At 32.7% G+C, this 25,533-nt stretch overlaps 1 protein-coding gene across 2 annotated transcripts in view; it reads right to left on the reverse strand.

The window, feature by feature from the left end:
* LOC111149765 (elongator acetyltransferase complex subunit 4) overlaps positions 1–25,533 on the reverse strand; it is a 249,656-nt gene that overhangs the window by 102,160 nt on the left and 121,963 nt on the right. For both annotated transcript variants that reach the window (XM_022507026.1, XM_022507025.1), the window contains exons 8-9: positions 20,045–20,153; positions 16,962–17,068 (exon numbers count right to left, since the gene is read on the reverse strand). In XM_022507026.1, the coding sequence (XP_022362734.1) occupies positions 16,962–17,068; positions 20,045–20,153 (216 nt within the window). The remainder of the gene's footprint in view (positions 1–16,961; positions 17,069–20,044; positions 20,154–25,533) is intronic.

Raw genomic sequence — 25,533 nt, forward strand, 5'->3', positions numbered from 1 at the left:
GATAGCATTTTCAAGAGGTGGGGGGGTGGGAGGTTGGGGGAACCAGGTGGTGGGTATTAGAGAGGGCATGGATTGCATGGAGCACTGGGTGTGGTACAAAAACAATGAATACTGTTATGCTGAAAATAAATTAAAAAAATGATTAAAAAAAAAATAAATTAAAAAAATGGCAAAAAAAAAGATAGCATTTTATTACAACTTCTATATGCGGTCTTTGAAAAACCATTTTAATATCCAAATGCCTTTGTTTAAATCATCTCAATCTTTTCTTTTACAATTTAAACCTCATATTCACTTTGTTCTGCATGTTTGTTCTTAAAACTAGCCTAATGATTAAACCCTCTATATACATTCTCGAAAATTACTTTAGATTTCTCGTTTCTCTAAGATATTAATAGTAAGCCCTTTAACATCTCCTTGTCCACCATCTCAAAATATTTGATAATTTCTGATTTCAAAGGAATCACAAAAAGTATATAGGGCAGTAAGGAAGTTTATTTTAAGGTCTACATAAGGAATCTTTATCAAAAAATTAAAATATTTTTGCTACAGTGCTCAACTTATTATTCTTTTCAAATCTATTTTTTATCTTTAAGATAAATTTGGAAACTTGTTTTGAAAAATACTTTTATGTTAAAATGAGAAAACTAAACCCTTCTTAAAAACATTTTTTGTAATATGGAAATTTATTGAGATGGTTCAAGAACTGGTAAATTCTGGTAGGAGTCAAAATACTAATAGGAACTCTTTGATTTTTGACGATTGTGATATATAGATAAGAGAACATTTCAGAAAGCACAGATTTTTTTTTTTTTTTAATGACCATGATTTTTAACTTCATGTGACGCTAACCTATAGGTAGTACTTGTAAGGGCGGAAAATGTTCACCAAATATTTTTGGGTTAAAAAAATATTTGTAGTATGAAAGCAATCCCAATGAAAATTGGAAAAATTAGAGAAAGAAAGAGAAACCTCTCCCTTCTGCTACAGGCATAGTTTAAGTCTTGTTTCACAAATAAAAGGACCCTCACTAACATATGGAGTAGTTGCCATGACCTCCCAGGGATGGTCTGTAGCTATGTTCACCTCAGGCTCATCAAGAAGAGGTGAACTGTCAAATATAATTTCAGTCATAGGGTGGTTTGGTTGAGACAGATTAGTGGTATGCAATCATGATAGATAGTTTATCCTAGTTCCAAAATGCCGCTTGGGAAATCTTGAACTCAAATGAACAGAGACTCAGTCATTATTAGTGTCAAAAAGGTATACAGAGACAAAATTTGGTTGGCAGCACGAAAGATGAATCAAGGCGAAAAAGTGGCCAATTGCACGTTCCAAATAGAAATTGAGAGGCATATTACAGTTTGGAAACACTTTAAATAGCAGCAAAGTCATACATTATTAGTTGTTCATCGATTCATATTTAAAACATGTTCCTCTAAAGTAATATATTTTTAGAAAGACAATATAAATTACATGTATTCTCTTGTTTCAAAATCTTTATTCTCACTGAGATGCAGAATAAAGAGGCCCCTCTTAGATACAGGATTAAGACAGTAAGATCTTTCTAAAAATTTACATAATTCTTACTCTCTTTCTTTCAGATGAAAATTCCAAGAAATCAGACTTTTTAAGAGAAAAATGGGTTTTGTGGAAATATATTAACATTTAACTGTTACATAATTTGATGATTTTCTTAGGAAGAAATCAGGATATACTAAGGGCATAAACTTAGAATGTGGAAGAACTTAATGCAAAGAACCTTCCAAATATTTTCTAAACACTGGAGAATATACATTTATAAATTGTAAAATATATTATTCTATTAGCAAACACAAACTTTGGTATCTTTAAACCACCCCCCCAACCCAACTGAATATCCACAAAAAGAATGTCCTCAAGTGTCACTGCCTGAAGTGATATGCTCTGACAAATCTAACAGCTCTTTCTGTGTCATTCCTAATGCACTTGTCACTCAGTATTATCCATCCTCATTAATGACAATGGGAAAGTTTATCTTGGGAACACGTTTTAAATCATCTACTCTTTACAATGGGACCATGAAATCTCTTACAAAACATGAGGCGGGAACTACTCTGACAACAAAACCCCTTCCTGGCAGCTTTATTCTTAATTCCTGTTCAAGGAGTAATCTGTTTATTATAAAATCATACAGAACAATATATTAAACAGAATTTGAAACAAGAATAGCTAGTGTGATTTTCAAGCTTACAAGTATTTTTACAACATTTTTATTAGGCTGAAAACACTAAGTTGAGTCCTTTTTGTGTGGTTTCATGCAATCTTCTTTTCTATTCTACATTATAAACACCTTTGAGAAGGATTGGTTTTAGCTAATTTTAAAACAATTTACAAAGGCCAAAGACATTAATCTTTACTTAATTATTTAGAAAATAATAGTAGGCATTAAAAGCAATTTTGAGTAAAACTGTCCTCACATGTTTAAATTTTCTAACTAAAATGGCAGAAGATTCCAATTCAAGTCTCACACAGCTTAAAAATATTCTGACCAGCCCCCAAGTTACTTTTACTATAATTATATTTTAAGCTTTAACGTGCTCTTATTTCTTTGCTTAAGAAATTCCTATAGTTGAAAAAAAAAATGAAGTGAAAAATAAGGAAGAATTCTTGATCCATAGCAGCCACTCAAGCCTTCTGTTTTAATTTGGCTATCAATTACAGTGTGGATAATGAGCAGTTAATCTTTCTTTGGTATACTTCTGCTGATAAAATCAAAACTTGTTAGAAATATATCCTTATGCTTCCTATTATTCAGTCATTAAAATTTTAATGCTACACTTTGATTAATTTACTTATGGTAAAATTATCTTAAATAGATTACAATAAATTTGAAAAATCACACTTAGTGTTGATTTTCTCCCTTTTAATCATCTGAAGCTCATTTGTGAATTCAAACATGCTAAAAACAAATATACTGATTTTTAATATTTAAATTTCATGGACCTGTAATTCATGAAGACTTTTTAGCCTCGGAATTCAAGTCTATTAACACCTTATTTAAAAACAAAAAATAAAAGTTTCCTTTAAAGGATACTCTAAAGATTATATGTCCTTCAAGTTTAAGATTGTGAGTTAAATGTACATAAATAGCATAAGATGGTTAATTTAATTTATAATGTTTTGTAAAAGAAATATAAAATTTAAGGAAAAATAAGAAGATGTACATGTAAATTATAATTGTTTCTCATATATTAGGTGTTTATTAGGAAGCCCCAAATAGCAATTAATGTGTGGCTTCAGAAAGCACAGTTAGTACTAATGTGATGGGTGGGAAGTTGCTTTAGCATATGAAAGAATGTTCTAGCAGCTGTAGTTGGTAGAGAATGAAATGGGGTGCCTCCAAGAAAGTGGGTTCCTCATGAATACAGAGAGGCTGGGTGAGAAAATATATGCCTACAATAAGAAGCTGGCTTTCAAGCACGATAAGCTCCCTTCTGATTTTAGCATTTTAGGAAATCTAGGTTATTTTCTCAAAGAGACACACCTGCATTATTAATTCAGAAAGTGCAAACTACACATTAAGTGATTATATGAGTTTATTATTACTCAAAGCGTAATTTAAAGACTATCAATCATATCCTCTAAATGACAGCTCTTTCAGTAAGTTTTGTTTAAATTATGTAGTGTTCTAAAGTAGTGGTTCTTATTTATAGCAAACTTTCTCTGTAAATGACCAGGTAGTAAATATTTTTTGGCCTTGCGTGCCATAAGATGTCAGCTTAGTGATGCAGTGAGAAAGCAGCCATAGACAATTCATAAACAAATAGGCCTGGCTGTGTTCCAATCAAAGTTTATTTAAAAAAAACAGTGAGGCTGCATTTGGCCCATAGGTCATAGTCTGTGAACTTCATGCTTTAAAGCATCAGGGGCAAAGTTGGCTTAATAATGTTTTACTTAGGTATTTTTATGTGAACCAAACCATAAGAATCTTTCCAATAAAATGATGGGAATGTTGTAATATTTGAGTGCTAAAGCAAAGAAATGGCTCATATTTATGGTACTATGAAGAGTAAATCACACTTCCAAAATATCTTTACATGTACTCTTTCTGTTTCTTGAGTAAATTACACATTAAGTCAATAGAACCTATGAAGGAAATGCATTCAGCTATAAATTATGCACTGTAGAAGATTTTCTTCTGAATATAATTGTCCTTAAATTTCTATCTGGGCCAGAATGGTTTCCCAGGAGGAAATTCTTAAGAAGCCAAACTAAAGAATTAGGTTGGGACTTGTCAGCTCTATGTGTACAAAGAGATCAGTGGGATCATTCTTCAATAATGATATTTCTGATGATTTATTATTACAGAAGTGATATTAGCTGCCTTATTACCAATGTGCATTTAAATCTGAACTTAACCAAAATGTTGTATTTATCTTCTATTGTACATAATTATTTCATGCTTAACTCCTGAGTCTCATGAATCTTTTGTAATATTTTCCTATTAAAAGCCATATAGGCAATAAAATCCACTCCACTGGCCCAAGAAGACCAGGGATATTAACAGGCAATTACTAGGTCAAAGGGGATTCGAAGGTATAGGTACTTTAAACCCAAGAATCCGAACTGATTCCTGTCAGCTCTAGGCAACTTTTACAAATTTGGAAAATTTATTATAAAATCTTTTAAGATGAAGCATTCAAAATAATTTTCAAATGGCAATAAAATGACAGTAAGGAAGTAATGATTCAAATAGAGTATCTATCACTTTTTGGTAACTAAAAATTATGTATTTCCTCACTTTCTATCTGATAATTCTGAAGAGTACAGCTTGACTTCATTTTGGTAATAATGGTTCAACGTATTATTAGCTGATTTTGAAATAATTTTTTGTTGAAGTATGACTGGTACACAATATCCTACTAGTTTCAGGTGTATATCATTGTGATTTGATATTTTTATACATTATGAAATGATCCCCATGATGTCTAGTTACCATCTGTCACCAAACAAAGTTATTATATTAGTGACTATGTTCCTATGCTGTACATTATAACTCCACGACTTCTTTCTTTTTATAACTGGAAGTCTGTACCTCCTAATCCCCTTTCCCTACTTCTCCTGCTCTCCCAACCCTCCCCTGTCTGATAACCAACACTTTTTTTCTTGTGTCTATGAGTCTACATTTTTTGTTTGTTCATTTGTTTTGTTTTTTAGATTCCACATATAAGTGAAATTATATGGTATTTGATTTTCTCTCACTTATTTCATTAACATAATGCCTTGTAGGTCCATCCGTATTGTTGCAAATGGATCAGCTGCTGTTTTGAAGGTTATTTCATTTATTTGAGACCTTAGAAGTAGATTAACCATTTATGCAAACTGTATTAGCATTATCAGACTATTGCATATAATCTGAAATGGTGAGATTTTATTATTTACTATTTTTATTTTTTAAAGGTTTTATTTAAGAGAGAGAGAGAGAGAGACTGAGAGTGAGCATGAGCAAGAAGCAGACTCCCTGCTGAGCAGGGAGCCCAATGTGGGACTCGATCCCAGGCCCCTGCAATCATGACCTGAGCAGAAAGCAGCTGCTTGACTGACTGAGCCACCCAGATGCCTCATAAATGGTGAGAGTCATGCGAATATGTTTTGAGCACTGTCAAAAAGACATTCATTCATTCATTCATTCATTCAATATTTTTTGAGCACATACATGATCAGGCACTGAACTAGGAAGAGGGGAATATGGTGATGAGTAAAACAGACATAAGGTTAAAGCATTTATGTCCTTAAATGAACCATGTTTTCCCAAAGCTTTGGTATTTTATGTAAGAGGCTTAAGCATGATTATGACGTTTTCACTATGCTAAGGAAGTATGGCAGCAAAGCCAAACAAAACATTGTGAAGAGTGGACAGTTGAGAGCTAAACAACAAGCAGAGATTACTAAGACCAGGGATATTCTCGGTTGCTTGCATCATGTTTGCCCTTAATGACTGGCCTTAGTATTTTTTTTTTTTTAAGATTTTATTTATTTATTTATTTGGCAGACAAGCAGGCAGAGAGGCAGGCAGAGACAGAGAAAGGAGGAAGCAGGCTCCCCGCTGAGCAGAGAGCCTGATGAGGGGCTCGATCCCAGGATCCTGGGATCATGACCTGAGCCGAAGGCAGAGGCTTTAACCCACTGAGCCACCCAGGCGTCCCATGACCTTAGTATTTTTCTATAAAAATCAGTTCTACAGGTTTTTGAAGGGTAATTTATCATTATTCATTTGATTTTTGACTCAAACCCATTATTAAATTACTTTTATTTGACCCAGATTTGATTTGGCACTGGCTACAAATTTAAATTTTTCGATAGTACCCAGCAAACTCCAAAACAATTAGGGGTGTACAGTTGTGTATCTGAATGGCCAAATTCAGAGGAACGAATCTAGAAAGTGTTGGATAAATTTATTATTAATTTGATTTTGAGAACAAAAAATGACTTACACATCTTATATTTGTGTGTGTATGTGTGTATACATACAAAACATAAAATCTAACTGTAGTAAAATTACTGTAAGGTACAAAATATTTTAATCACTAGTTTCATTGTTATCCTAAAATCTTAATTTATTGAAAAATCAGGTGAGTGAATTCATTCAGCACAGATCATTCCTAATACTTTATCTGCACCACCATTTGTCTCCCTCAGCGCATTGGCAAGGCTCTGAAAAGTAATGTAAATAAATCACTGTCTAGTTTGATTACTTTTTCCTACCTATCCCTTACAAATTTTGGACTTCAATACAGAAAAAAATGGAGTACATACATCTTAGGCATTTAAAAATATGCTAGCTTTATGGTAAAGAACATTTGAACACTGCCGCTATGCTATGTTTTTCTATATCTGGATGTGATCCGGGTATCTAAACAACTGTGTGCTTATGTGCAGGTTTCCTTAAAAACTAGCTACATGTTTTAGTAATTTTCTATAATTATATCAAGAATATAGCACTAGTGCATTTGGTTTTGCTCAGTATCTTAGCAATCTGTTTGTAAAAATATTAATAAACTAGTATTGTATTAGCTTTTCCCTTTGCCCACTGAATACAAGAGAAGTTGACCCATTTATTTACAGGCTCAACAAGGGCAATCCATTTCATGCTACAGCACTGACCCTTAACAAAGATCTTGTAAATGAGTAGCCTATTACAATATGTACAAGTGACCTTTAATTGCACCAAGAGGCTTTTTGTGACAAGGGTTTTCAATGCTACACCGTAGCTACAGTATAAGCTGGTAAAATATTTCTTAGGTTGTTGAGAGGATATATCAACAACACATCTCCCTATCCAAAAAAAAAATATATATATATATATATATATATAAAATTTGAGGCATTTAATAGTCTCCATTATAATAATGCCTTTTAAATGACTACTGATTAGAAGGATAAACTATTTTTCCAATCATGGAAGAATTAAATATTTAGAACTCACATAAAATAATTCATTAACTCATTAAAAATGTAATAAAATACGGCTTCATTTTTAATAAAATGGCCTTTGGAAACAAAAATAGTTATCTCAAACTTGGCACTAGGTTCATTTTATAATAGAAAAATTTAATCTTAGTAAAAGACAACTCTTCCCTGGAATTTTCACAACTTAGAAACGTTTAGGGGATTATCACATATCCAACAAAACATGCCCAAATACTCAAATACATTCCAAAAGTTATTTATATTAAGTAAAGATATTTAAAGCAAAATTTCAATGAAGTATAGGGTCAGATATTACCACTGATTCGCTCAGAAATTTCTGAATGAGTGTAATATATTTTTGACAGTCTCACAAAAAAATGAAACCAAATACTCAATTTCATTAAACCATTCATATTAAGTATCTTATTTCTGGAAGGCTCATGACAAAATGATTTAGTCCGATGCTCTACAACAATGGTGGGCTGACTTGACAGCACCTGACAAAACACTTCAGTGAACTTCACTAGACCAGATGCGAAGAACCTGAACCAGCCACTCTATGAAATGTCCACTGTGGCATGGAGTTATGACAGTAATAACTCTGATGAAACTTTACTTTCTACTTAAATAAGAGAACTGCTTTACTAGTTTTGTGGCTAAAAGCATTTCCATTACACCTCAGTTTCTCTTAATTTGTTTCTTAAAAGTTCTATCTTGTAAAAACTAAAAATTTATATTTAATCTCATATTTCCTTAATGAGGAACATTTTTTTAAAAGATTTTATTTATTTACTTGACAGAAATCACAAGTAGGCAGAGAGGTAGGCAAAGAGAGAGGGGGAGGTAGGCTCCCTGCTGAGCAGAGAGCCCGATGCGGGACTCCATCCCAGGAACCTGAGATCATGACCTGAGCTGAAAGCAGAGGCTTTAACCCACTGAGCCACCCAGGCTCCCCATGAGAAACATTTCTTATACTAAACTGTAGAGACTTTTTTAGTAATATTGAGCAATAAAAAAGGGAAATATTTTGCAATCATAAGATTTATTGCTTAACTTTGCTTAAAGATGGTATTTGAAGTACTTCTAGTAAATGAAACATTTGCAACAGAAAAAGAAATAGGTATTAATATGAATGGATTAAACCTTCATTAGACCAAGTTATGATTAAAAAGGAGGCAAAAAAAGAAATTTTAGAAAACTGAGTTTGTTATCTTACTACCTTATAAATTATATATGCCTTAATTATCTCACAAGATGATGCTTCAAAGATTATATATGTGAAATAATTCAGAAAAAATATAACAACATGGTAACTATGAGCAAATTAGTATTTGCAAAAATACCTGCATGTTGAATGCAAGTGAATACAATAATACAATAATATTACACTGAAACTAAGTTTTGGTACTTCTGAACTGTATCAAAATTGTGAACCAAAGCAAGGGAACCCTGTTTCTTTGTATAGAAATATTTTCCCCACATTATGTAGCTAAGATCTAGAAATTCTACAGAAGTGGTTAGTGCTTTAGGGAATGGCTTTATAGTTTGGCAAATTAATTTTTCTATTAAAATACACCTACCAAATACCAGAAATTAGTAAAAAAAAAAAAAAAATAAGGAAAAGAACAATCTTGCAATCCTAATGTTATATAAGGGAGAATTTATGGTTAATTCATTCTGAATTTTATAAGGTATTTTATAAAAATAGAGTAGAAATGCTAGGGGCACAAGAATTTTTAACATGAATGTTAAAAGATTATATACCAGTGTGTGTGTATATTTTTGTTCTTCTTTATGTCTCATGGCAGAGGCTTTCTGGCTCATGCACTGAAGATGGGATGGCAGGGCATCGTGGGGCATGGTGAGTAGTTGTTGTTTCAGAGCCCAGGCTCTGGTAGAAGTGTCATTTCTGTCAGTTATTAACTCTGACCTTGGATAAGTTAGGTTACTTGATCTCTTTGAACCTTAAGTTTCCTCAATTATAAAATGTAGATACTCGTGGTATACAGTAGTTGTGAGATCTCTGAGTAATGCCTAGAAAGCACTTGTGGTAGTCCTAGGACCCTGCTAAAGAGTCAATAAAACTTATTATTTTTAAATCAATAATAATCAACAGAGCTCCCGAACATGTTAACTTTCCAGTGTAACTCTGTATATGGAGTTAAAAGATCTGGATTTAATGCTAGCTCTGTGACTTTGAGAAGGTCACATAACTCCTTATATTTCCTCACATTAGAATGTGTGTACTAATCCAATGGCAAGGGCTCCTGTGAGTATCAAATAAGAGTTAGATATGGTAGTGTACGTGAAAGCACCAACACAATGCCTAGAATAAATGAGATACCTGATATATGTTTTTAAATATACTTACGGTAGACATGAATTACTCTAAAAATAGTACTTTAACAATTCAACCAATATTTGTGGAATACCTCCCACATGTGCTTGGGATTTTGCCACAGAAAAGACAGACTATGTTCCTAATCTTGTGAAGCTTACAACAAAAAAGGCTGAATCATGTTGAAAAATAACAAACTAACTGATAATTGATTGTAGTAATACATGTTACACTGAGAATTAAAATAGGGTACGTGATAGCAGATAACAGAGTGAATACTTCAAATGGGCCAGTCAGGGAAGATCTCTCTCAGGAGACTGAGATATTTAACCTGTGATCAAATGACAAGAAAAAGCCATGAAAGGATGGAGGGATGAACATTCTGGACGTACGCTGTGCAAAGACCTTGAGGAAGGACTAAAGATATTTTGGGTACAAAAGCATCCCCAAAGTTACCTATGTTAATCACAAAGCTCATGGATACCATATTTATTAGGTTCTAGAATATGTTCTTTCTCTTCTAGGCATTTTGGAGGTTATATTAGTAAAATACATGTTCTCACCTTCTACCTGTTGAAATGGGGTAGCCATGATTTGTCACTAGTTTTTCTTTTCTGTTTTTCTATCTTCCTCAGACACCATAAATAGCACATTGTGGGGGGTAGTGGTTTAGGGAATACCATATAAACTGGGTGAGTTCTGCTACAGCAGTTCTACAAACACTTTAAAAAAATCCTTGAAATACTGCAATATGGTTTTCCTGGAACCATACAATAGAATACATACAGAAGTGTTTATATCTGCAAAATTTAGGATAGAAGACAGAGTATTTTTCCTCTTTGTATCTATCCTTAGACGATGCTGAATCTGTACCATCCTAATCTCAAAAGTGAGATTGCTGGACCATAGGTACCACAGAATCTTTAACAGACTCATGGACTGAAAACTATGTGGCAAGATTCTAAATATCAGACTTTTGCTTTGTGTCACCATCTTGCTGACCATATTCCTAACTAATATGTAGTATGACTTAGTATAAAAATTTGTGCAATGTGGACCATTAGAGTCTAAATTCAATTTATAAAATGACCATTTTTATATAAAAATTATTCACAGTCAAGGTGTCATAAAATAATTTAAAATACTTCTCAAAGAAAGAGGATTTATTTGATGTGATTTATTGGATGTAACAATGTCTAAGTTTAATATCTCAGGTGTTGATGACCATACAGAAACTTTAAGACCTATAATAGCCAAACATGAATTTACTCTTCCTTGCCAAATGAAGCAATGATGTTCTGCTAGCCTAACTCACAGGAAGCATGTGAAATGAAAACAAAAGCACACAGGCCCTATGCTGCCTAAGGGAAAGTCAGCAAGATGGCAGCTTCAATCATTCGGAATAATACTAAAGCAGCCTTAGGCTTTTCTCACAATGGAAACATGTCACTATTACTGCAATATTCCAACAAATCAGAATGCAGAGAAAAGAACACTTATGCAATGACATCCTGAAAGGGCACTTTACTCAACATTTAAGTGGAAAATAATTATAAAGAAATTTCAGAAAAATTGTTAGTGAAAAAAATGACTCAGGGAAAAATGTTTTTTTCTTTTAATGCACTTAATAGATTTTTAAAAAGCTTACCACTTAGAATTTCCTTTTACATTCTCCTTAAGGAATTATTAATGTAAACACTAATTTTTATGAAGTGGTAAGTGAAAAGTTTGGGATTCAGGCTGCCAGTAAGAAATATTCGTTTTCCCTCTGATACAGTACTATTACTTCGGAAGTTTGATCAAAGGGGATAAAGCTCCCCAACATTTATATAGGAAGTTAAAAAAATGTTTCAAATATTTTGGGAACTTACCTAATCAGTATACTTCTAGCGTGTGTCTAGTCATGTAGCCATCTTTGGTCAATCATCAAAAAATCAAAGGCAAATTGGCATGACTCAACCCTAACTTTAATACCGCATGATTGTGTCGTGTAAGCTTGTTTTGTGTGAGAGCTGCTGTGGTTTTAGTAGAGAGATTAACAACCGGACCTAAGCTGGCCTCCAAACCTTGCCCTGCTGATGCCTCCAGCTCTTTGAAGTCTGACCATCATACCTGGCAAAACAACAGTGAGAACCAGGGTGGTGTCAGATCTAATCAAGTTGGTCGCTGCAGCAGAGCTAACTATGGGGTTCACTAATTGGCCCAATTGCGGATTATACCTTTTGCTACAGATTCAAGACAATAATTTAGTTAAATGATGTGTTTTTTTTTTCTTATCTCTTCTAATTAAGATTCCAATGTGGGAAGAAATAGGATTAGACAGAGTCTCAAAACTGTGTTCCCCTTAAGGTGGTATGCACTTTTGATAGGCTCACTACGACATGTGAAATATAAAAGAGCACAGTCTTACCAACTTCTGGAGAGTCCATGAAACCTGTATGACCCTACTGGATGTCTACCTTACTTAGGAATTAAAGTGTAAATATGGGAATGGTGATATAATGAATATATTAAGATGTAAACATGTACAAAATGACATTTCCATTGTTAAAGAATGCTAATTTGAATTTACTTTTGACAAGTGATTTGATCTAGATGAACAGATGCATATGTTCCACTTTGATTTTCTTTTGCTAACTGCAGTATATCTGGGAATTGAATATTGCCGTATAGGTATATTGGACTATATGGTCCCTCGTGCTATGACTTAATGCTCTTGAGTCAGACATTTATGTTTCTGTTATTTTTGTTTTTAGTGACATAACTGTTAATTGACAAGTAAGTTAACCAATCCTCTCCTGTATCTCTAGGTACAGTAAACAGTCCCCTTTCTACTTCCCATTTAAAACCAGAAAGACTATTGGTGCAAAACATAGGCAAGTAAGGAAACCTAGGACCAAAGATATCAAGCAACTCTACATTGTCCAACATCGTCATAGTGACTACAAGAGTTTATGGTTTTACAATATGTAAAAATTTCAGATAATTCTACTGAATCATATCAAGTATACTGTAGTACTATATAAAGCTGATTTATACTGGTGGCATATAATATTTTGGTCTTAATACCTAAGAATGAGTTTTCTAAGTAAGTGCATCAAAAATAGTTGTTACTTAATAAATAGTGGTTTATCAATTCTTCTGTGAGAAAGTTCTTGATGACTGGAGAGGTACTGGAGTCCTGTGTTCTGAATTAGGGGCAAAATATTAAAGACAATCTTGAGTAAACTTAATCTACTTTGATTTTCTGGACTCTCAATATTCACTTAATGTGCAAAACCCACATAAATAAACTATTTATGATAATTACTATTTTTGGACCAATTAAAACCTATGTACGTATTGTTTATCCTTATTTTTAAAAATTTGCTGTTATGATATCATCAAATTAAATGAAGCCACATTTCAAATCGTATCAAATCTTACTTGTTTAGGTATCACAATTACATCATAATGACTAATATAAAGAAAAAACTGGTTAACGATGATCCCAACATCAGAGAAGCAAAAATTACAAAACTGAAAAACAAAAACAAGTCTAAGTAGTTATTTCAGCTTGGAAGTGAAGCTATGTACCCAAGTTATATTTCTAAAGGAACTTAATGGAGAAGGTAATGTTTATATATCACTTGCCTGGTTTATATAACACTTATAGCTGTATTATTTGGACAATTTTCCAGACTCTGTAACTTATCTATCCATATATATATTTCAGCAAGATTTTATACCTGCTAAGTGTATGCTCTGTTCTTAGTTCTGGGATAGATAGGAAGATGAAAAAGATATAGTTTCTATATATTGAGTCTATTATTATATCTTAGCAAAGCCTTTTGTTATAAAATATTCAATTACTATATAGTAAGTATAAATAAGCCAGTAGAGGGCCTGGTACACAATAATGGCTTAATAAATCTTGCTATGATTGAATAAAGGTTATGTGGTAAGGCCAAAGAATAAGTAGTATGTCACGGTTAATCAAATATGCTAGAGAGTTACCATGTACAGTTTATAAGGATTATAAATTTTTAAAGAATTGGAAAGCTATTTTTTTTTTAACCTGAAGCCAGACTGAATCAACCTTAAATTTTCTCTTTTACCTATCCAGAATGCATGCCAGGATTTTAGTGTCATTACTATAGATATGATTCTGCTACGGTTTTTGTAGAGGGGTGAATTTATAGAGCTTCATAGCTGATGAACACTAGGTATTAGTAAAAATTTATTGTGATTAGATAAATGCTCCCACTTGAATCGGAATAATACCAATACACAGTCCAAGAAGAGAGAAATATTCTTTTGCCTTTTCCAAATCACTCAGAAAAATTAAAGACTGCTGTTTAAAGCTGCTCTACTTGTTAGAGGCCCTTGGTGGATGTTAGTAAAAAATAAATAAATAAATAAATATTTAGTTTTCGTCTATAAAAAAGAGTATTTAAAAAAATCAAAGAAAGGGTACCCTAAAAATAGAGATGAAGGTATTTTCCTGGTTTTTTTTGCTCCTTGCTTCCAACATGCCAACTTTGAGACTATGTGTCTGATAAGAAAATTCCGCCATGTAACAAATCTACCTGTATGGAATCAGAAAACATATCTGCTTTCCCTGCTAAACCACCTTTCTCTTCTGAAAGTAAAACACAGATTCAATGTCTGCTATATTAGAATCTCACACTTTATAGACTAGTAGAGTACACATTTTATTATTTTTATTTTATTATTATTTTTTAGTATCAGTTTAAAAAAACTTTGTTGTGCATATTAAAACAATGTCACTTGATAGATAAATTTTCCCCTAATAAAGGAATCCTCTTGTTTCCAATTTCTACAATATATCACCAAAGACTTGCTATCTGTTTGGTTATGTATTTTATAAGGTACAGTGCTGTATTTAAATCATTTAGTCTTATGTGAACCACATGATTTTACCTTGTTATAATTATACCTATATATGTTTGTTAGGTTTGTTTCATTCTTAAACACCAAATTGAATTTTATGGCATGAGTGAATAAATTATTTGGAATGTGCTACAACTATATTTCTATGTATAAAAAAAGATGAAAGTTATAAGCCAAAAAGGTAAAGGATTTGAGCAACTGTATTAAATATTAACTTTTTAAAAACCAACCACCTATTTGTGTTTTCTTTTCAAATATTTCTTCCAAATCACAGGTGATCAATTATAATTGTTCTCTTAGGTTAGAATGCTGGGAATAGAAGAGAGGAAATGGAACAGAAACCTATGTGGTTTATAAAAGATCTCATGTCAGCTCCAGTGGTAAAGTGTAGTGACTACTAGAACATAAGTTCACTCAAAAGAGAGGTCCCACTTGACATTATTTAGTCCTTTATTTCTATCCCCTCACGCCCAAAAGACGACTCAGTGTGTGTGTGCATATACGTGTTGTGTGCATGTGTGAGAAAGAGAGAGAGTGAAAGAGAGAGAGTGAGAGAGAATAAACATGATTCACACTACAGTGCTACTTTTTTCTCTGGGTGCAACAGGATTTTCACTAGGGAATCTGCTTGGTTAGTGTGTTTGATGATGGACATGATATCTTAGACCTGCTTGTCAGAACACTCATTTGGGAGAAAGGCGTCATGCAGAGGAAAAAAACCCCACATTTTTAATGAAAAACGTAAGTTCAACTTAAAAGAAAACGATGAGGCATGTGTTCTTGTGACACTAATTATAACTTTATCCTTTCAAAATTTTTAAGCAAAGTATCGCTTAAAAAGGGATAAATAATAATGGTAAATTTCTCAGTATTGTATCAGAAAAAACTGAAACAAAGTTTGAACAATTACAGTGCTGGGTTCCATTTCAATGGTTTCTTCTGAGAACTAAAGCAAATTAGCTCAAGAATCAGTATTTTTACACTCTCGATCTTTTGGCTTTAAGTGGCTTTTGAAGGGACTATCCCCAGATGAGAAACTTCTAACACTCCTGCCGAGATGACCTGCTTGAAGAACTGGCTGCCTGATTAACTATTAACTGCTCTCAATAGGATTAGATAATTAAGGACATTGATGACCATTAATTAGGAGGAGGGCACATTAATTTGTCACTGGATAGGGCCCTTACAATGATTTATAGGTTAGTGCTACTTGCAAATGTGAAGGGAAAGAGAAAAAGAGAGAGAACCATGAAGTCACCTTATCAAGTGGCCGGCTAAAGAGGGCAGAGGGTCAAAAAAGGGCCAAAGTGGTCACTTAAGGGTGAAGTCCCAAACACCAAAGCAGTGCCAAGCCACATTGACCATCATTTGGTGATGAAGTTAAAAATATGCTAATTTATTGGTGGCAATTCTCTCTTTTTATGGTTTCAAGCAGTTAAGACAAGTGGCCTGCTTAAGAGCTTTTCATTTGAAAAGAGATTAAACAAAATGGTTTGTCAAGGCTGCTTGGCTGTTTTATGTCTTTGTTAAAAAAAATTGCACCAACTATACTGATAACTATCACATCACCCAAAAGCCATCTCTCCCTGAGCATTTATTTCGTTAATAAATACATCAACTCTAATTGCTTAATAGTGCTATGTTCATTTGCTCTTTAGCAAGATTAAGTTGAAATAAATCTTTTGTACCACTACTTTCTGTCACTACTGCTTGCATAAAGGTCACCAAAAAAGTTTCAGTTTTGTAGAAAATTTGATTAAAGACACTGGTGTAAATTATATTTTGTTTTGTTCAGCATGGAAAGTGGAAAGGTGAATTCACTAATGGTAAAGAAAACTGCTTTTAGAATGTAGATAAGGATCCTCTTTTCTTAGCCATACACAACTATGGGTAGCATTCCCACTCCACACACAAATAATCACAGCTCATTAACATTTAATTAAATATGCTTTTGAAAACCTTGGAAATACGCATGTCATACTTATTATGTAAGTTTGGAGCTTACTTTGAATAGATGCTTAAAACAAAATCATTTTTTACTATACTCGAATGATAAGTCACTAAAAGAGAAAAAAATAAGATAGTCTAAAAACATTATTGTGTTACACCAAAAGAACTTAAGAATATTTGCAGGAAACATATCCTAAGAATTTCATTAAAGTAAAAAAATGTGTGTATATATATATATATATATATATATATATATATATACACATACACACACACACAGACCATTTAACCTCAAGTCATGAACTAAAATACAAAAATTCTCTCTTACCTCAATGGTGAATAGCTTCCTTTTTAATTTAAAAGCTAAGTCTTTGACATCGGATACATCATAAATCAAGTTATTAAGCCGAGGAATCTGCCGGATATGAATCAAACCTTGTGAAAAGGAAATTAAAAGAAAACAAAATTTAAAACACTGTCTTAGATGCATAAATTAAGAGTCTTACAGCAGAATCCTGTAAATTTACACACAAGCATCCTCCCCTTTTAAAACTGGAGCTTACTACCAGGAGCAATGAAGCAAATGCTGTGATTATACTCAAGTAATCAAGCAGAATAAGATAAACAGAAATCCTTGTGCGAGGAAAACTAATTGCACTTTGGTACAGAAGTACAGATGTAAAGAGGGATCTTAATACTTGTCAAAACTACAGCCGGTTTGTGTGTGATTTTCTCTTGTATTTACAGTAAGCAAATATGGCTATCACCTTGCATGCTGCCCACCACACCACTGAGTGATCTTTATTTTATTAAATGCACCAGTAAGCAGCCAGCAAAACACAGCTTATGGGTTACTGATAACCAGTGAAGCACTAATGAAAAGTATTTCATTTTGTACCTTATTAATGACTTGAACAAACCATTGAAGAAAACTACATTTCAGAGCACACTCTAGGATCAAACTTTAACCCCTATGCCATCCCAAGACACTCATTTCTGTGCCATGTTAGACCTTTATGTAGCTGTTATAAGCTTTGTAACAGTGCTAGGTAAACCGTGAGCTTTGGCCTCTTGTCAGTAGAAACACTTGCTAATTTCTTCTGACAAGGGCATTGGATGCCTTTTGTGCAGCTTAATGCCGTTTCTAACTAAACTCGGAGTCATCTGCCACAGATGAAGACATGAAAGATTCTTCAGTGCATCTCTCTGCCTGAAGTGCATCTCTCCGCCTAACTCAGCCCCTATTTAAAAATCATTGTCCCAAAGACATTGATCTCTATATATGGGGGAAGAAAGCAAATCCAAAGCTGAACAAATGAGATGCCTCTTATTTAAAGAACTGTTTCTCCAGTATACAGTTGTGTGTGCGTTTGAATGCACAGGAATGTATGTATTCGTTTTAGCTTAACAGGGTAAACCTCTAGGTTCTTAATTTTCAAAATGGTCCCTTCAAAAATAATTCAATGAAATATCTGATTTAATTTATTAAACTTAAAAAAATGCAAAATATGTTATGAAGACAGTTTTTAGATGCAGATTTAAAATATCTTAAACAGAGCTATTTAGTAAAATACATTAGAAATGAGCACACCGGACTTTCACTTGCACATTCCTCATTTTATCTTGATATATATGTGCTGGTTTAGTCCTTAAGTCAGGAGGCCTTACACAATGAATGAATACAGTTTATCTTCTTATTAACAGAAATGTTACTTCTTGTCAAAGCCACTCATTAATCTGTTCATAATGATTTATCGATTCAGAGATTTCAGCACAAAACATCATGGCCTTTCACCCTTGAAATGTTTTAATCAAAATAACGGTCTTGGAATATAAAAAACAATTTACTAAATTTATTAGGTCATAATACTTACAAATGATACTCAGATATAATTTATTAAGGCAGTATTTAACTTGAGTTGTCTTAAAAGAAAGTGGAAATAAAAACAAATGAAAAAAAGTCATCCAGTTATGAAACAAATAAGTGCTAAGGATGTAATGTACAGCATGGTGACTATGCTTAACAATAATGTGTTGTATATTTGAAAGTAGCTAAGAGAGGAGATCTTAGACTTCTTGTCACTAGAAAAAAAAATCATTGTGAACTATGTGTGGTAATCTATATTAATGAAACTTAACTCTTGCAATCATTTCACAATACATATACCTATCACATCATGACTTTGCACACCTTAAACTAATACAATGTAGTATGTCAACTACAGTTTAACAACAAATTAAAAAATAGTTTAATCTTAATAGTCCTCTTCCTATAATAGTAACAATAATGGATTAAATAATTATACATAGGGCTAATCTGGGCATACAGCATACACAGTTATGCAAGTTAATAATCATGAGGTAAATTATTTTATGTAGCTTTTGTTCATAGCTTGTATTTTCAAGCCTTCAAAAAATACTTGATTATTAGATTATACTGTTCTATTTTTTTTTTAAAAGATTGTATGCTGACCCTTCAAAGCAATGGTGGTTCTCATATAAAGTATCTTCTAATTTTTTTTTTTTTTTTTTTTTGTAGACTCAGGAATTGTTATAGTCCTGCAATCACAATCTTATATAATCTTCTAGCAGGGTTCAAATAAGCTATTCAGTCTTTACAGTTTTCCATGGAAGTATAGTAGGTCCACAATAATAATAACAGCAATAATTGACATTTACTCAGTATAATAGGTAAAAATCATTCACCATATTCTGTATTTTATTTAGAGCTGAGATGTATAAAATTATTAAACCTTTCCTATTTCAATGATTCTATGTAAGAATCTTTATTTTTAAAAAATCTCCAAATTAACCAAATGACCAAAATATTGCTAAGAACTTCAAAAAATGATTAAAATCTGATTAGTTGACCTGTATTTATACTAGGATCAAAATATTATAAAATATGCTCAAAACTCAAAGAACAAAATGAGCAAAGTTCAAATATAATCAAAGATGTTCACTTCATGAAAATGTGACTAACTAGGACTTTTATAACATAATAAATATGAATTTTATTTATCACATAGGTAGGCTTTGTAAAGTGTAAACCACTACACAAAGCTGTTATTAATGGACTTAATATGATATTTATTTCAAGATGGCTAATAAGTACAACTAATTTCATGACAGCTTTAAATCCCTGGGACAATAAAATTTTTTTCTGACTGAACCGTGCCTTAGTACATGGGTTTGACTTATTTCGAGCAGTTACCATGATCCATAGTCTTAATGTAGTTTGGTGATAAGCTGCCATGAAAGAACAGTCAGGAATGGAAAACATTTGACAGATGTATTATAAAATAAAATTCTTGCTACTTGACAGTAGATATTATGACTGGATACAATGCTTCCAGGTAACCCTAGAGGCAACCCAGGGTACTCTCTTCTCATTATAAAGGAGCTGCTTACCATGATAATCCTTATATAATGGGTTGGTTTCTCTCTCAGAACCAATGAATGATTCCAGACCAACTACTGTATCTGACAAGTTTGTAACACGAGCAATAACTGCTTTATTCTGTAAAACAAGAAAACAAAACACTCATTTTATGTTTAAAAACATAATATGTATTCAGTGCCATTATGCTACCTCAGTGAAAATGGTAGAGGAGATAAACTATCAACATAGAGGAGTAATTCAAAGCTGCCTCAGGATGAAAACTGGATGAAAATATGCACTTAATTGAAAATTCTCGCCCATGTAGGTATGCTATTCTAGTTGGAAGAGCTGAGGGGACATACCTTATTTTTGGTAGAGAACATAAATGATTATTTTTCTTCTGTTTTAAGGGTTGAGGCTACCTTTATCCTCACACACTATTCTTTTTCAAATTACTTTACCCATTAGAAAATCTGACATCGGGATTCAGAAGCAGAAGATAGTACAGTATAATGTGTAAGGCAAGGTCCCACTATCATCTGTCAACTGGGACCAGGTCCCAGCCCTGTAACAGCTGAGGTCCTCTGTGTCATTTCAGAAGCACGGAAGGGTCCAGCTAAGAGACTGCAGCATGGCTAGCTCTGGAGTCTTCTGTTCTCTCCTTCCAGATGCTGCTATTTGGCTCTGGGATAACAATAAAGGCAAAGAAAAGATGGTAGAAGACTAACGCTAGACTAGTACCCTATGCTTTCTTTTACAACACAACCTGACATGAACCAAAAACATTGCTAAATGATGCATTGTTAAAAAAGGTCATATTTTAAGTAGTGAAGGTTCTAAAATGCCCAGAATTTCATGGCTATAAAAAAATCATTAAAAATATAATCATTAAATACCCTATAGGTTCTCTTGAATTGTTTTATTTAATGGAAATTCAGTATTTCTTTTAGCCCCTGACAGAGTGATAGGTCAGCAAGTGTTTTGTACGTTATAACATCTTTCGTGTGTTATAACATTTTTGCTCTCAAGTTCTAGGTAAGTTGAAAAAAATAGTTCTTTGTAAAATTTTCTAATTTTGAAACTCCCATTTTATACCCTGGTAATATCTACCAGTTTAAAAATAATCTTTAGAAAAGGATGGGAAATGTAAAACAGTTAAGAAAACTTTAGTTTGATCCTATGACCCCTGTTAGAGGAAAGTCTAATGAAAGTGAACGAAACACATTCACTTTCTGAAAACATGATTGACTACTGAGCTTACTGGTATTCCTCTGTTTCTTAAGTCCTCTAGTAGAGATTGCATAAGAATGAAAAACAAAAGAAAACTGGTCAATGTTATCTGACTCAGTCTGAAATACATAGTAGCTTCTGTCACTAAACATTATGCTGAAATGACTGGTTAACTCATAACTAGGGCAGTATTTGGAACTCCTAAGTGGAAATGTGTGTTGTATAAAGAATGTTTTGGCCTTTGAATCAGTGCTCTTAAAAGGAACCTGTAAAAATAGTTATCCTTAATTGGCTTTAATACTCTTAATCACGTGGGTACCAAGTGTAGAAAAACAAACATAATTTGAAAATGCCTATTTTTTTCTAAGGCAATTTTTCATTCAATGGTGAGAAAATAATACAGATTGATTCCTTACTTTCAGTTCTATGCCACAGGGGATGGTCCTACTCCAGGAATAACAGGGGCTTCAGAGGCCATAAACAAGTTCCTCTCAATATTTCTTTAGCCAAAGACCATTATATCAAACTCATCCAGGTTGGGTTTCAGCCAGTTATTCTTCACCCAAACAAAAATGTCTGCCAGACATTCCAACAGCTGGGAGACAGTTCACAATGAGTCAACTTGAAAATGATTCATTGTGCTGAGTACTGAACAATGTTGGGGTGGGGGTGGGGTGTGGCTGGGTTGGTTGTAGAGGGTGAGAACAAGTGGGAGATGAAGAATAACCATGTGGTTCTCCCATGAAGAAGAATCTTAGATAACAACCAGCAGGCTCTTATCATTTCATTTTTAGGATAAACTCAACTGGGAAGAGTACTCCTGTCATGGACCCTCAGATGAACAAGCACTTATAAAGGCTACTGACAATATTTCTTAATCAAAAGGTCAGATTTCCTTTTATCTATAAATAAAAGACTAAGCCTTTGTATCTAAATATCTGAATCTAAAATGATAAAAGTTAGTTTTTGTTAGAACTCAACTATTCAGATATGTAGTGATATAAGCTAGGGCTTTTTCAATTATTTTAATAATAGAAGTTGTGAGGTTTAAGGATGGAATTAGTCTTCCTTTCAAGTAGTATATAAGCAAGGTCCTGTATATTTAAATGGACACCCTGACATTCAAAGAAGGTTTCTTTCTTTAACCTTAAAATTTACTAATAAACCACTTAACACCCTGTAACATTTGTCAACATTATAAATCTTTTTAGGGTAATTTATGGGAGATTTTAAAAAATCAATCCTCCACTTGGTGGAGAAAAACTAATGAATTCCAAAATAAAAGATGTATACAGGCTGGGTTTAGAAATCTCAGAAACTCATTCATATATTTAATTTATTGTGTTTCTAAGCTCTATCAGTTTATACTATAGTTATTAATTACAAACTGTATTTGATTTTAAAAGCTTTGATGAAGTATTAGAGCAAGAAAAAAGTTTTAATCATTACCACAAAATAAGTTATATTTAACAATGACCTTACTGCTTTCTGCACAGCAGTTTTGAAAGTAGTTTATGTAATGTGGCAAACTAGATGGTGAAAGTTGACAGATACTAAAAAAATGTCTATAGAATAAAAAGCACTGGAAATTATATAAGAATAACATCTAAGTTTCTGACTGAGATAATCTTTATCTTAATTATAAACTCATTCAGTATTCCAGTGATGAGATATTTGGACATGTAAATGTACATATTTTTTAAAAAGCTGAAATAGTGTTACAGATTCCTTCTGTACCTCCAAGATTCATAGGGAGTATGGTATACTGATGTAATCATATCTTACAACCACTCTTGTCAAAAGGTCTCTCAAATCATAATGCTAATACTAAGTGGTCTTTTAGATAAAGGTAGGCAAATTTACTTAAAAGAATCTAAAATTAATAGCTTTAAAAATTCTCCAAAGCATAACAATCACAATTCTCTTTAGGGCGAATGCACTATGGACAATAAATTGTCATAATATAATTCACAGTGTTCAGAAAGCTTTAGCATAATGCTCTGAGCAGAGGCCTTGAAACTGGAACTTCCACATTCTCATCTTAACAGATTCTAAGTGTTTTTATGTTATTAGCCAAGATGTGAAACCTCTTTGGTTTCTGCAGTATATGTGACTGGAAATGGAGAATCTCAAGGTATTTGTGCATCAATTACTGGGACATAAAGTTTGAGTAATTTTTGTGTTAATTTTGAAGTTGTTAACATTACAGTTTCTAATAAGGAACATTTGAGTAAGGACATTCAGGACTCACCAGTAGGAGTAAATTAATGGTTATATTCATGCATGGCACAATGACATCACCCAAGTATGTACAATGGTACTGCCACCCCTCCTCCTTGCCCATCTGGATGTGAAAATCCAGGATGGCTCAAAAATCCTCCCTCTACTAGACAAATCTCCCTTCACTCCTGGGTGAAAGTTGTCAGCTCTGGACAGTAGCCAAGACATGACTAGGAGGGAAGCCAGAAGAGAAGAGAGCTGGTGTCCAGGAGTTTTAAGAGTTTGCTGGCAGTCTCAAATAGCATTGTATTAAGTTACATAAAAGGTTCTTAAAACTTTCTGTTGCAGTGCAATTTCTTAATTATTTATTTAGATTTAAATAATGTCACATGCTGTTGCAAACAAAAAAGGCAAATCAAAAGGCAAATCAAAAGTCCAGTTGGTAATTTTTTTACTCCAATTTTCATTTCACAAAATATTTCAGTTATAATTTTGATTATTTCTTGCTTGGTTTCATAGGATGTTTCCTGTTTTCTTTTATAGAATGGTAACCTCTTTATTAGGATATGCCAAATCCATTAAATGGATTTTAAATAAAGGAAGATTAGTTTAATGCTCCCTTGCAATTCAAAGCTCATTAAACCAAAACTATGAACTTCAAGAGATAAAATTCAACTACTGCCATATAAGCTCCCTCCATTTTCTAATAAAAATAGTTGAGATACCTCTTTAGAGTAACCAAGTAACAATCAGAAACCCTAAACCCTGAATGTTTTCTTACTTTCTTTGACCCAATTATCTCAACAATATAAAAAGATACAGTTTGTCCCAATACAAAGTATACTGCCAGGAGAGATTTTTAACAAGAGATTAAAAAGTAATTAACCAATCACGTAATTATTAAGAAGCTTGAGAAGAAAAAAATCAATTGACAAAAACATTTATGCAATGCCTCAAATAAGTTCTTGAGTTACTAAAATAAGAAAGGTAGCAAATATACAACATAAAAGGTAGAGCTCCCATTTGATATATGGCACACACAACAGATTTGGGACTACAATAGTGCAAAAGCACTACTAAGTTAATATTGAAAAGTTAAAGAAAGATTTAAATTACTTTATGTTTGAACCTATTACATGACATGATGTGTGTGCATATGTGTGTGTGTGTTGGGGGGGGAAGAATCCCAAGAAAAGCAAGTATACTACTCCACAGCTCACGTTACAATGTTTTTCTGAGAAATAATATGCATAGAAACACAGACATACTAGAATTAATGACATTTCTTTGTCATGTAATTAAAAAAAGCTTGAATAAAAGATAAATCTAGAGATATGTAATGAGGTATTTGTTTTTCTATGCTTATTAAGTTCTACATTCTTTAGGATTGAGACTATGAAGTAATAAAATTGTTTATACTGTAAGTTTTTACAAACCTTCCATCTTCCCCAGAGTTATCATTTACTTGTAGATTAAATTTTTATTTTATAAAAATATTTTATAGTGGGAAAAATAATTCTGTTCATAATTATTTTGAGTTTAAGAAAGAATATAATTTTATCAAATAAAGTTATACTAATAAATATTTATAATTATAATACCTTAGTGAAGGTATTAGATTAAATCTTTCCAGATTTAATATTGAACTTTTATTGAAATTCACATAGCTAATTTTAAAATACAGAGGAATTTGCATAAATTTTAAAAATTGTAGCTATAACACTCTCTTGGTAGCATCATATACTGATATTTATGTAGGAACATCATAAACATATTTTGGTTCATTGTTCTAATGCTTTAAAACATATCCACAAAAGAGCTAATGGCAAATATACTTAACTCCAAGGGCAAAATAAATTGCTAAATTGTCAAATTCTACTAGGATTAAGCAACAGAGCCACATCTTTTTGTGATTTCTATGTGTTCAAATACTTGGTATTCTAAGTTTTGGTATGAAAATTTTTTTAAGAACACATGATGTTGTTTTCAGAAATATTACTTACATTTACACTGGCTTCAAATAGTACCTGCTTTGCAGAACATTTAATTACATCAGTTTTCTTTTTTT

The sequence above is a fragment of the Enhydra lutris genome, unplaced genomic scaffold (genome assembly GCF_002288905.1).
Source record: "Enhydra lutris kenyoni isolate GAN:26980312 unplaced genomic scaffold, ASM228890v2 scaffoldscaffold22, whole genome shotgun sequence".
Classification (NCBI taxonomy): Eukaryota; Metazoa; Chordata; class Mammalia; order Carnivora; family Mustelidae; genus Enhydra; species Enhydra lutris.